The sequence below is a fragment of the Coffea arabica genome, chromosome 7e (assembly GCF_036785885.1).
Source record: "Coffea arabica cultivar ET-39 chromosome 7e, Coffea Arabica ET-39 HiFi, whole genome shotgun sequence".
NCBI lineage: Eukaryota > Viridiplantae > Streptophyta > Magnoliopsida > Gentianales > Rubiaceae > Coffea > Coffea arabica.
In genome coordinates, this window is record NC_092323.1 from 16,613,161 (window position 1) to 16,627,304 (window position 14,144).

A 14,144-nucleotide genomic window follows, 5' to 3' on the forward strand; every position below is an offset into this window, starting at 1 on the left:
GAGCTGATCATAACTTCACAAAAAAAAAAGCTCAATTCACAGCCAAACCCAAAGGACTTCCGAATCACCTATTAGATAGACTTTTGAAAAAAAATATATAAAGATGATGGATGAGTCAAGAAGGCAAGGGTCGGTTTGACTAGAGAAGGCAAGTGGCTATTTGGAAGAATTTGGACAAGATCTTGGTTGAAAATGATCTTGATAAGTTGTTGAAATTTAAAATAAGGACGAATTCGAACATGTCTAAAGACAGTGAGATTTAGAAGATCAAATCAAATCGACTTACGTATGGTAAGAAATCGTGAAAATATAATTTTGATTAGAATTTGACCTTCCAAAATTCAAAATCAAGATAAAAATGAGGAAAGTAAATTGACTAGACCTAAAAAGGGATATTAAATTGTTTGAAGTTAAATATTATGATTAAGCACTAATTCAAGATAAAAGTATAAATAAGCAGAGAGCTTACTAAACCACACAAAGCCCCGGGTTGGCTAGGCTGGTACTGGGGAAGCCTCTTTAGGTCCTGACATCGAGTGGTCGCAGTTCGACGCATCCACTGATACCAATGGTTGCTTTTATATACATACATATATGTATACATATACACACAGACACACACGAATATATATATATATATATATATATATATATATATATATATATATATATATATATATATATATAATTGGCATAGGTGCACTAGAACCCCTCCTTTAAATCTATAGTTACAATTTACACCCTAAATTAAAATCAAATTGAAAGTATAACCCAATTTGCGATTTAACTATAACCCATTTATTTTTTGGATTTGTCTCAGATATACAGAGAGCCACTAGTCAAATAGTATTCCACGTATTGATTTTGCTTTCAAAAAGTGAAACTCAAGAAATATAAAGTAGAGAAAATATATTAAGTTCATGTGTGTCGATGAGTACCTAAAATACCGTACAAAATCCATTTTTTTTTTATTTTTTAAGGAAACCGTACAAAATCCTTAAGCCACGCATTGTCAATAGACACTAGTACAATGGCAATCTTTTTTTTTTTTTTTTGTCGCAACGTAATATTTTTATAACCTAATCTATCCTAATTTAGGGGGAGGGAGAGCCAATGGAAGTAGAAACTCTATCGGAGAAAGCTACCGAAGACAGCCACATACACTGATAATAATAGTCACTCATCCATTATTTTTACGTAAATTTTCTCTTTCGCACATAATCACACATTAGCTGCAGACACCCAGTATTTTCCAATAATAATTAAGAATAAATGTTGGCAAATTGCATTTAACATCTGGTATCAATATTAACACAAGTGAAGAAAAAAAACATAAAGACAAAGATTATGAAAATAATGATAAAACTATCGCATCTTTTGTTTTAATTCAAAGAGGAAAATAATAACAATGGGACACACATTTTTCAGTGTTATACAAAGGATGAATAGCCCGTCCATTGAAAATTAGTTCATTCGTTGCGCAATTCCCATTTCACCTTTTTTTTTTGGGGGTGTGGTGCGACAATTTATTGGGTTGAGCCTTATGCAATATGAATTGAGTTGAGTTTGGAATAAAATATTTTTCCTAAACAAATCTAGTTAAATGGTTGAATTTTAGATGGCAAACTATGAAGGTTTTTCTTCTTCTTCTTGTTTTTTTTTTTTTTTTTAACATTCCACCCCTAATTGTCAGGCACAAAATCATTCCACTCCTAACTGTGAGGCACAAAATTCGAACGTTCAATTTAGCAATGGGGAAGACTCTAAAACCCTCCTCTCGCCATTAGATCGATTTTAGCGATTGGTGAGCTATATTATTTTTTTATCATAAAATTCAAGATATTAGAAAAACATCTATAGATTGGTTGGTTATTTCATTTATCAATTGAAAAAATACATGACTTGAGTTTGGGCCAATCCGAATTCGTTTCAATACCCTACTTTTTTGGTGAGTGGAACATGAGCTACAAAAAATATAAGTCTAATTGAGTTGAGTTTGAATTCAAAAGATTGATATTTTGTGTGAGTTAGATTTGAGTGCGTCAAAATCTGACTCATATGACCCAATTAACAGGCCTAGTTGGACACCTAGGGATCAAATATCTATTTTTCGTTTTTCGGTGGCAGAGAAAGTTCAAGGTAAAATTTCTGAAGCACCACTGCATATATATATATATTATATGATATAGCTAGGTGAAAAAGCAATCAATCATCTAAAACAAGAATATTTCCCAGAGAAAAGCAAAAAGGAAACGCGAAAGATTGAAGAATACGATTACAATAAATAACCATCGACTAACTTGTTAATATCATGGAACATAAGAAGTTGCTAACGTTAAAACTAAAGAAAACCTTTAACATTTCTTTCTAAGGAATCTGCTTTACAAGAAAATATTCTACTAAAGAAAATCACCCTTTCAAAACATAATTTTCTCGGAATCCCTCTTCCTACTTTGATAACTGTAAACCAAAAATAAACAAACAAATATATTGTTGCAACTTCAGAAGGGAGTAGCTTCACCATTAGTGCTTGATTTCATGATTAGTGTTGAGAAGTGATTGGTATTCGTGCATCACGAACTCATATGTTGTATATCTTGACTACCCCATACCTTCGCTTCTTGATGTTTTCTTCACTTTGAACGCCCTTTTCAATGTCGGAGTCCTCATCAGGACAAAAAGAGGACGGGGATGATTTTACTGCCTTGCCTCCGATGAAAATTCTCTCTAATATTGAGAAGCAATCAGCAAGAAGCACAAAAAGAAAAGCAGCACATATAACAACATAAATTACGCCAATGGGAATCATAAAAGCGGCAAGGCCAATGTGGTATGCCCGCCCAGAACTGCCAACAGGCTCCTGGCTAGCCAGCTGAATGCAGTTGGTGGCTCCCATTATCGCAGCGTTTACTGCCATCCAAGTTGTGAACATGCAAAAGCCAATCAGGAGAAGACGATAACATGATTCTTCTGCTTCATCATCATCATCATCAGGGCCATGAGATGATTCTTTCCAACTGGGATTGTTGTTGCAGTCCATGTCTTCCATGAAGCACTTTCCTTCCCCCTGGAAGATGGAAATCCAAGAAAGTGAACTTCGATTATCTCTTTGCCTGAAGAATGATTGATTCTCGACTTCCAGGGAAACTGAACTTCAATCGTCTCTTGCTTGAAGAATGATTGATTCTTGACTCCAACTGAGATTATATAGGGATCTGAAGGGTGCAATATGGGAAACTGCAGCAGACACTGAAAGTTACCAAAAAGTGGATAACCGACTTACCCTACTATGGAAAGGAAATCTTGTCACAGTTTTTGGAATCCTTCGTTCAATTTCCAATATCGATGGACAAGTTTCCATTCCCACACTTCCTTTTCCTTGGTTCAATATCTAATTTCCTTTGTCATTTGTTTACAAAATTTTCTTAGACGAACTACTCAATGAGACCCTTGTCCTAGTTAGTCCAGTTTATGCTGTTAGGTGATTCCAAGGATTTACTTCTTGTAAATTTACATGTTACAATTCTTCGTCTAAAATTTTGGGTAATAGTACAAAAGAAATACGAAATTAAAGAGTGGCATTTTTGTTTTCCTAAAAAAATTCTTGTCATTTTTCACAGGTTTATTGTGTTCAAGATATTGCAAAAAGAATACACACCAAAGGGATAAACAATTCAACTCATTGAAATTTCTAATCAACCAGGTCAAAAAGAAGAAAGACATTGGAACAAAGTAAGAGAAAAGAAAAGTATAAGAAGAAGGTCAAAGGTTCGAAAAGCACGAACTAGCACATGAATCAAATTCCCACTCAAGCTGACACAAAATACTTGGGAGAGTTTAAGTGTAGCATATCTTATGCAAACAATGATGGAGTCCTCAATTACGCAACGCGAAGTGTAGATGACTCCTGTACATGCTACAAGCGGAATATACCACATAACTGCAAATCTGTTTCTTTTTTAAACAGTGGCAATTTGCCTAACTTCATGAGAAGCTGTCTAGATACCTATTACATTAACTATTGCTACTTTTGCTCTTCCACTCACCACCCATCCACAACCCTTCCACACCCAAAAACGCAGAAGAGGAAAAATGGAAAAGAAGGGTGTCATTCTATACAGATAGGAACATTACAGTCAGTCAATGACAATAGGAGTTATACGCCTTTTGGCAGGCTTATTTGCTGTGGGAGTGGCCAATGTAGCTGTGGAAGCTTGCTTTTCGTCATTATGAGCTTCAGCCTTCTCACTTTCTGCACCATCAAGGCTGTTGTCAGGCTCAGTTTTTGTGAAAGAAGCCCCTTGCGCCTGCAGCAGAGTTTTACAGTCATCCACGATGTTTCTCTCTTCTGCAAGATGAATCATGGCTGATCAGAAAATGACAATCATGATTGGAAGACTTTGTGAGATGCATTTGTCAGTATAAGTTCAAAAATAAACCTGAAACAGGGACCGATGATCCCAGCTCCTGATTTTGAAATTCTAGGAGAGTACAATAGCCATCTTGTGAGGACAATGCCAAATATTTGCCATTTGGTGACCTGTTCACATAAAAAAAGTATAAACAGTAAGCAACCAAAGTTCAGGATTTACTTCTATCAGCATTGCTGCTGATAAGAGCAGCACTAAACCTAAATAGAACAACTAAAAGTACCAGGCAATGTCAGTTATAGCTGCATAATGAAGTCCAGCCAGGATTGCTATTGGTTCAATACCCTCCGTATCATAGATATATAAAGAGTTCAAAGTGGCCAGCGCAAAGATAAGGCGATAAGGGAGCCTAAAGAAGTCAGCTGTACAATTACCAAGTGGATTTCTCATCAAATATAGAAGCCATACGGTACACTGAAAAGGATCTAGAATATGATTTTAACAAAAAATTACATGACTTTAATCCTCGCAAGCTAAATCTCACAGGGCAGAACCGCACTGCCACAACAGGTTTGCTGGCACCAGGAAGCATCAAAGCAGGTCTAAACGTTGACCAAAAAAAAAAAAGGTTTAGTTAAACAAAAGGTACAGCCCTGTTAAATGAAAAATGTATCAATGACCATGATTAATGTCCAAATAAGTATGCAATTTCACATGTAATCTTAAGGACAAGAGTACAGGGGAAAAAAAATGCTAATCTATCATATCTAGAAACAAGCTGATAAGATACTTGTGATTAAAATAAAAATGAAGAGTAGACTTACCTAGAAAGATCATTTCTAGAAAGGATATAGGCAGCATTTACAAATTCAGAAGATGGTGTATGTTTGAAAGAACCTGATAGAGCACATAAATCATTAGTAGCATTCTAATGCATAAAACATTAACTGGCCTCTTAATCTCCAGTGAAAAATGACAAGAAAATATAGGAACAGGAGTAAGATGGTTCACTCCATGGCAACCACACCAACTGCACTGCTAACATAAAGCACATGAAAAAGATCTCCAGATAAGGATCAAAGATTGCATGGATGTTTATTTAGCAACATAAAAGTACATTTAGTCCAATATTCACTAGCACCATGTGTGCAGGAAACCATCTAATATTTCCTCAATATAACTAAGTAATGAAGGTACGGCATTCCTCCTTTCTCCTTGATGTTTGGGAATGAACAATAAATACTAAAGGAGAATGTCAAAAATTCTGAGAGGTGAGGTGCAGTGCAGAGGAGAGGATAGATAATGCCAAGAGACAAAAAGAACTTATTAAAGCAACTTATTAGAGAAATGTCAAAATAACAACTTATTAAAGCAATACCTGCAGGCACAAGTAAAAATGATCCATCAGGAGACCAAGCTAATCTTCGGAAAAAAGATGGCAGTGTCTCATCATGGAAGAGGTGATTTTTAGCTGTCTGCATTTTGATACCACATATAAGACTCTTAAAAAAAGGAAAAGAAAAAAAGAGATTTAGTTCTGGCATGTGCCAGCAGAAGAAATTTCTAACCTTGGATTCATCTGTAGTCTGTGGTTCCAACCTTGATATGACATACTGACAAATGTAGTTCATCCTATCATTTCCTTTTGTTTTAGATGGCTTGTTGACATAAATCCTGCAGGTTCTATCTGAGCTGAGCGAAGCTAAAAACTTAGCTAATGGATCCCATGCAACACCTTGGACATAATGAGAATGGCCATCTAAAATTTGATGCACAGAACCTGAAAGGTTAACATCAACCAATAGGTTTACTAAGAACAATGTCTGAACATCTAACAGCTTCAGATTTTCTTCTGCATCTTCACTAACTATATGCGCAAGAGCTATCAACTGATGCACAAATAATATAACAGCTCGCATTCGCTGCCCTACCTTTATTCACATCCCATATGATACAAGTGTTGTCAACAGATCCAGAAATAAGAAATGTACCATCAGTGGACCACTGCAAGTCCAATACATCCTTACGATGAAACCTAGAAAAGGTCATTAGTCAGTACGGAAGCAAAAGCAATACCCCTTGTCCTGAAATCATTCGCCTGCCATTGCTGCTGAGAATTCATATTGACATCAATCCATTTGATGCAGCAATGACAAGACATGTTATATAACTAGACCATGATTAGTTCACCACATTCTCAAACAGTAAGACAAGATCTTTTAATTAAGACTACAAAACAAAAGATTGTTTTTGTACCAAATGTATTATTACATGGTCTTGATTCTGGAGTCAGGCTTAAATTCTTGGGCTAGAATTAATTTGATGGGATCACTGCACCCAGGTATTCGTCAAACTGGCTAAGGTAAGGTCAAACATAAAATTGAACACTCCCATTCTCCCACCACCCATTATACACCCTGAAGGGTTCAAATTAATTATAAGTCACAAAAAGAGATAGCAATAGAAAGGAAATAATCCATAAGAGAAACAAGAGTTAGTCAACTATGGGAATAAACATGACATCAGTGATAGCTTACGATAATATCTTCAAGAACTTCCATGTTTCTCCAGCATCATTAGAATGTAACTTCCATAGGACAAGTTCACCACCTATACTAGAAAAAGTTAAGCTCAGAAATTGACATCACAGATGTAGATACCAAGGCAGGTAATAAAAGAAAGGATATAACTAACAACAATTAAGTATGAAAAGCTGATTCCAGAATCTTATTCATACCATCAGCACCAGATGCCAGTTGTTCTCCTGCATAGTTACTGTGAATCAGATCTCCGAATTTACAGCAGACATGACAATGATAATTTTGGAAGTAATGAATACACAGGCAGACATATAAAGAGATTTTGGGGCCATACATTTAAGTTTAGCATAAAATCTCGATAAGGAAAGAAACACTTAACCTGACAAACTAAAGGACTCTCGATGAAACTTCAAAAACTAATCAACAGAAAAAACTTGGGAAAGCTGGTCATTCAAATGCAATCTTCCAGGTAAAAGCAAACCAAAACCAAACATATCTCAAAGCAACACCAATCAATAGAAAAGTACATATATATATATATATATATATATATATATATATATATCATGCTCCCTGAACATTTCTCATCTTTTGAAGCTCCGAAATGCTATCATCATTATCAAACAAAATAAGGTCTGGAAGGTCCATTATTGTTGATTCGTCCTTGTCTTTCAGTACTAAAGGGAAAAAAAGATCTTTTTAGGATGACATGCTGTGTTAGATAAGTTGAAGACTATTATGCTCAACTTTTGTCCATAGAGAAGTTGAATCATACTCATCCAGAGTGTGGAATGTGTTATGTGCAACTAGTAGACAGATGTTGGATTCGGAAGCTGTTCAACTTCAAGATTGAGATTGACTCCATTACAATGCACAGGCAACCAAAATGGCATCTTCATGCAAAAAAAAAAAAATCATGATTGTACAACCACTAAAACTTATCAACTGGGAAGATCTATAGGTTTCAGTACATGATATTATGTTCTATATTCTCTCGAGGAAAAAAGTTGATAAATACCAAGAATTATATATCATTGCAGTTATGCAATCAAAGATGATTGTTCTCTCCATTAAAAGCTTAGACGCACATAGAGGCTCACATTCTTAAAAATTGTAATACTGCATAACACATTGCAAGCATTTCAAATGAGAAAACTACTAACCCATGCTTAACAAAGGCAAGCAAATGAAGATCTTGATAACAGAACATAATATTCGTCTCTCAGATTACATATCATAATTGTTCTCAATCGGGAATACTGACAACCTTACCAGAAGGAGAAAAGCGAAGCACATTTACTGCTGAACCGTGGTAAGATAGGTTAGTTTTATATGAAGCTCCAGGACCCCTGTTTTGCTCTTCACCAGAACTTATCTCCCATAGCTGAAAATTGCATTTTGAAAAGTCAAGAATTCACTTCACATTATGCCACATTTCACCAAAATCATTTCTTTTTCCAGAAAATAAACTTCTAACATCAAAGAAGTGAATCCCAGAAAGCCATTTTCTCTGTAACTAAAGCATGCAGTACCGATCTTGATTCCCATTTCATTACTATACCAACCCGAAATGACCAAATCATGAAATATCTTTGCCATCCTTTTGCCTTTCCATAGTAATTGCAGAAATATTAGGTAAAGCTTCAATTTTGCAGTCTAAGTATAAATAAAGACAATTAAATACCAGCTTCAGATATAATATTTAGAATTTTTTTATGTAAGACACACAAGTAAAGAAATGATAACACCAAATAAAAAAAAGAAAATCCATACAAATAAATTATAAAAAAGAGAAATTTCGCACCTAACCAGGAATTAAAATTGTACATAAATTAAAAAAGAAAAAGGCATAACTGATAAAAAAGTCAGAGGAAAAAATTAGTAGAAGGAAACGACGTAGTATCACCTTTATGTCGAAATCGGCACCGCCGGTAGCTAGGAGACCTGAGAGAGAGTGAAAATCTAGGGTTAAGACTGGTTTGGTGTCGTGCCAATTAATTTGAACTGTTCCACCCTTCATTTTCCTTCTCTTTTTCCCTTTTTTCACAAAAAAAATTTGAAGTAATTGGAAAATCTTGAATGTTTTTGTGTTTCAGACTTCTCTGGGGAGGGATTTGGGCAGAAGTTATTGGGGTTTAGATGAAGAAAATGTGAAGCAGAAAGAATTGATGAGCTTATTAGGCGTTTTGTGTGGGTTTTCGATTTGGGGGGGATTTGGGTTTATTGGGGAGGATCGGTTTGTTTTTTTGGCGGGAAATTGGTGGGAGAAGGCCGCCGCTTCGTAAATCGAGTGTGTTTAGATTAGCTGTTTTTGGAGGTATTTTTCAAAATTTTATTATAATTGTGTATATGAAAAATTTCTATTGTATATATTTTTTGGATTGTTTTTTAGAGATATTTTTAAAATATGTTTTTGAGCATTTTTATAATTTACAATTTTTTTAGGATATTTTTTTTAAAATTTTACACGAACTACACTATCCCCTCCCTTTTCCTTCTCCTCTCTCCTTTCTCTTCATCTCCTCCTCCTCCCTCTTTCCTCTTCCTTCTCCCCCCTCCCCTCCTTCCCCCCAACTCCAAACCACTCTCCTGCTTGCAGGTAGTGGCTGCGATTTTAGCCACCACTCTAACCACGCCCGTCTTGGTCGCGATTAGATTTGATCGTGACCAGGAAGGTTGCGGTTAGTCGAGGGGAAGGAAACTGGGGGGCAGGGAAAGGAAAAAAAGAAAGGAGGAAGGAGAAGGAGAGAGAGGAAGAGGAAAGAAGGAGGAGGAGGAGGAGAGAGGGAGGAAAGATGGACGAAGAGAGATAGGAGAGAGGGTCGTGAGTGTGGGGGTGGTGGTGGTAAGGTGGTGGCCATGGTGGTGGAGAGTAATGGGTAGTTGTGTATATTTTTTGTATATTTGGAGTTGTTTTTGATATATTGTATGGATATGGTGTTTTTGAAGTTGTTTTTGTTTGTGTATTACTGTAACATTGTAAATGAAAAATTTATTTTTCAAAAAAGTCTGAATCCAAACAGATGTCCTTTATAGACAGAGGTGAGAACAAAATGAACAGTCAAGGAAAAAAGCGGAAATTTACTAAATTAGTCCCTCACATTTTCAAAAAAAAAAAAAAAAATTTTATCTCTCACATTTAAAATCAACTACAATAGTCTTTTAGATATAAAAAAAGTTTGTCCGCTTGGTCCTAAAACTCATTTCACCCATGTTTTTAAATTTGGAACAGATTGGTCGATCTGACCGGTCGAACCGAGAACCGATCAAGTGTTTGGTTCCAATTATTTTAAAAATTTGAGTTGGTAGAAATTCGGTCGATCCGATCAAAAACGGAGTTTGACCAGAAATCGAAAAAACAAGTAAAAACTGGTTTTCTTATGTTTCCTTTTTATTGAATTTTTTTTCTTCCTTACTTCTAACTCCAAATCATTGTGAGCTCCCCCTCTGCTGCAAATCCATTTTCACTCTTTCATTTCAATTCAATCGTCAAAAATCAATGCTTTAACCTTTTTTTAAACAAGATCTAATTTTAAATCTTGTATTCAAAAGAAGAAAATACCCAAAAAATGCAAAAAAGGGAGTGAAGAAGAGAAAAGTTTGAAGAAAACAGATATTTCATGAGTTTGAGAATAAATAACTAACAAAATAAGAATGAAAATGAAATTAAAAAGAAAAGAAGAAGAAGAATGGAGTTGCAGAATGGAATGCGTCAGGAGGAAGAGGAAGATGAAAATTTAGCAGTAATGCTCTAAGGAATACGTTAGGAGTAGAGGAAGAAATGGGAAAGTGTGACGTGGGGTCAAAACATTTTCAATATTATATTTTGACTCCTAGGATGTTAAAAACTATTAATATATCTCAAATATTTTATACTTTATAAATATTGTCCTAAATTTTGGTGTTATTTTTCAATCAAATTCATAATTTTTATTCTAAACTTGTTAATGTTCATTGAATAATATAATTTGCTGCTTGATCGTTTTAATTTCTTTGTATTTTCTTGTTAAATACATTTGAAACATCAATTATATACGAATATATCTTTATTTTTATTAACACGCTCTTAGATATTTTACATACAATATTTTAATTTTAAAATAAATTTTATTTATGATGTCATCCGTTTCGATCCCAATCGAACCCATTGACCCTAACCCCTGAGTTTGATCGAGTCGATATTCGGTTCAAGTTTAAAAACAAAGGTTTGCTTCTCTGGTCAAAAAACGCGCACCTCTCCCGCGTGCCCATAATTTTAAGGGCAAAAGTGAAAATACACTTCATTTCCTCTTAAGAAACACATCAACCACCAAAATCCTAAATATAAATCTCGATTGAATAAGGGAGATTTTAACTTTTTTATTCTTCAATATCATGCCAACAATGAAGGTGCAAACATCATATTGCTTTATCTTATATGCTTTGTTTCCTCTTTGGATAGTAATTGAACTCTTGGTCGACAAACTAGCAAAATGCACATTCAAAAAGTAAGCAAACTACCCTTAAAAAAAAAAAAGCAAACTAACCCAAAGTAATTTTTCTTTTCAAATTCTTCTTTCTTACTCAACTTTCTAGCAGATTGATAGTTTTTAAGAAGTTAGATATAATTGACACCGATCTATTGCACACTGCGGGATCATACCACTTGAAACAATGACAAGCATGATTTATCTAAAAAGCAAGAACAGGACATATTAAGAACCAATATTTTCCAAGACAACCAAAATGAAATATGGTCAGACTTACTCCATAGTTTGGACAGCCATAAAATCTCCCTCCCAGATTTGCAGATTTTCAAGAAGTCACAATCATGGGCTCTTTGCCACAATGACATCGATTATTATTTGCTTTCATTGTACTTTTCAATGGGTGACTTTCTTAAACGTCTTTTCTTGCTCTTCTTTTATTGCTTGCAGGTAACCGTACCAAAATTTTCTTCTTTGATTGGGGGTTTGGTGACTTACAACTAGAGTTTTAGTAGCTAAAAAATGGAAAGAAGGGGGAAGAAAGGATTTGGTAGCTTACATTTTTTTTTTTAAAGAGATGAAATGAAGTATGTTCCTATTTTACCCTTGAAATTATGCGCATATGAGAGAGATGCGCACTTTTAGGCCCGAAAAGTGAGCAAAAATGAGCTTTAGGACCAATCGGGCAAACTTTATTCATATCCGATGGATTATTGTGGCTGATTTTAAATGTAAGGGACTAAAAAAGTTTTCTCTAAAAATATGAGAGACCAATTTGGCAATTTTTTCAAAAAAATGAGGGATAATTTGAGAAGACTCCTTTAGGGTTTATAACGACTTCTCGTAAATTTATGAGCCAATTTCAAAAGATATGATTTGAAAACTCATTTTAAAAGAGATAAAACATTTCTATTGTAAAATTATCCTTTTCTTGTGGATCTTTAGTTTTTAAAACAAACCAAGTTAAATTCTTAGGAATTACAACGTATTAATGAGGTTAAAAAACTTTTTGTAATATTTGAAGTGATTGATCCGTACAAGAAATGCAAAAGAAAGAATTGTTATGATTAGAAAAAAAATATAACATTTGCACTTTGAGAATGCCTCAAATAAGTTTCTAAATTCATTGTTAATAATTTATCTTGCTCTTGTTTTTAGGCCATCGATTTGGACAAAAGATTAGAACATTAAAAAATTTCTAAATATATTGTTAATAATTTATCTTTCTCTTGTTTAGTAAATTTTATTGAATTTTTGGTCATATATCATGCCCAAATATTTTTTAATTTCTTATTCAATTAGAAATTCTATACTTATCTTTTACCTCAATCTGCTTGCTTACGATCTTCACCTTTTGGTTTGGTAATTTTACTATTTTTTTTTTGGGTGTCCCGCAGGGAGTGGACCCGCAGACTATTCCCCACTCTCCACAACTTGCTAGCAGCAAGGTTCGAACCAAGGACCTAAGGCTCCATCTTCAGCAACCTCAAGTAATTTTACTATTAATTTATTGTTTCTTACTTAATGTTTTTTATTTCAAATGGAAGAAATTATGGTTTTTATTGAAACTAAGATGTGTATTAAATCTCTCTTCCAATATACATAAAACTGTTCATTTGTTATAAGAGGCCAGCTAGAAGTTAAAAAACAAAAAAAAAAAATTCTTATATATATGTGTTGGTAGATTTTAGTGATATGAGTAATTAATTTATATTCTAATTAAACAACTTTAGCTTTTATTTTTAAGCATATTTCCTTAGCATAAGTCATAAGCAACCAACAATCAACTTAATATAATTTAGAGCACTTCATCACAATTAAAGAAAGGGGAAGGTCACAAAAAAATATTAATATTTAGAGATGCAGAGGGAAGGACCAAGAAGCAAAGAGGGGGGGGGGGGGCTAAAAAATATTAAATTTTGATTTTCGAAGGATAGGTTAGGTGATACGGGAAGGGAAAATATAAATAAGAGATCTCGGGTTTTAGAGGTCCTACTTACAGTAAAAATAGAAAAGAAAAAAATACAACTAAAGCATTTTTTTCCCTATTAGTCTTCTAAGGAACAAAATGAAACATGCAAAGCACATGTTCCAAATTAATATATGGGAAGTTAGTGTTCTAAACTAGGTTTTGGTTCTTACTAAATTGGTAAGCTAATAATGAATAATTTTGCAGTATATATTTTTTCTCGCCAAAAGTCATACTATGTCATTGAACTAGAACAAGGCTTATATATTTAAGTTAGATGGAACAAACTTTTTCATAAATCACTTCTTCATTTATGCATTGATAATACAATCAAAGAAATATTCTTCATTCTCTTTTTAACTTATGTAGTGAATTGTAAGGTAGATTGCATCCTTGGGCCACTGTATCTTTGTCCTATATTTCAAACATATATATTTTTTTTAAATGGTGCTTCATTTGGGATAAAGATTAAATTCTTCTAATTTTCCAACAAAAATATAGGTACAAACTGATTAAATTCGCCTTCAAGCATCTCCTTGAATTTTAGTTTTGCTCGTACATGAAGTTGCTTTAGATTGTTAGAAGAACTTAGCATCTTTAATTTGGACAAGTTTGGGCAAATCCAAATTTCAAGGCGATTTTTATAGAGTTTCTGCCCAATATCATCAGCACTAGCCATATAGTTTTTGATTCTTATTCACTTAGAACTTTATAATTTTTCTTTTACCTCAGTAATCTTGCTTGCTCTCGACCTTCACCTTTTGGCCTAGTAACCTTACTGTTTGTTGTTTCTTACATT

The 14,144-nt window shown here is 34.1% G+C and overlaps 1 protein-coding gene across 1 annotated transcript; it reads right to left on the minus strand.

The window, feature by feature from the left end:
• Positions 1-3,824: 3,824 nt before the first annotated feature.
• LOC113701377 (chromatin assembly factor 1 subunit FAS2-like) lies at positions 3,825-9,207 on the minus strand. The gene is made up of 12 exons (XM_027221991.2): positions 8,817-9,207; positions 8,183-8,294; positions 7,108-7,134; positions 6,908-6,980; positions 6,302-6,405; positions 5,939-6,150; positions 5,749-5,845; positions 5,195-5,267; positions 4,884-4,972; positions 4,654-4,792; positions 4,440-4,540; positions 3,825-4,348 (listed from the first exon to the last, which is right to left on the minus strand). Exons 1-12 carry the CDS (start codon positions 8,928-8,930, stop codon positions 4,137-4,139), a joined length of 1,353 nt encoding a protein of 450 aa, XP_027077792.1. The 5' UTR covers positions 8,931-9,207; the 3' UTR covers positions 3,825-4,136.
• Between the last annotated feature and the right edge of the window lie 4,937 nt (positions 9,208-14,144).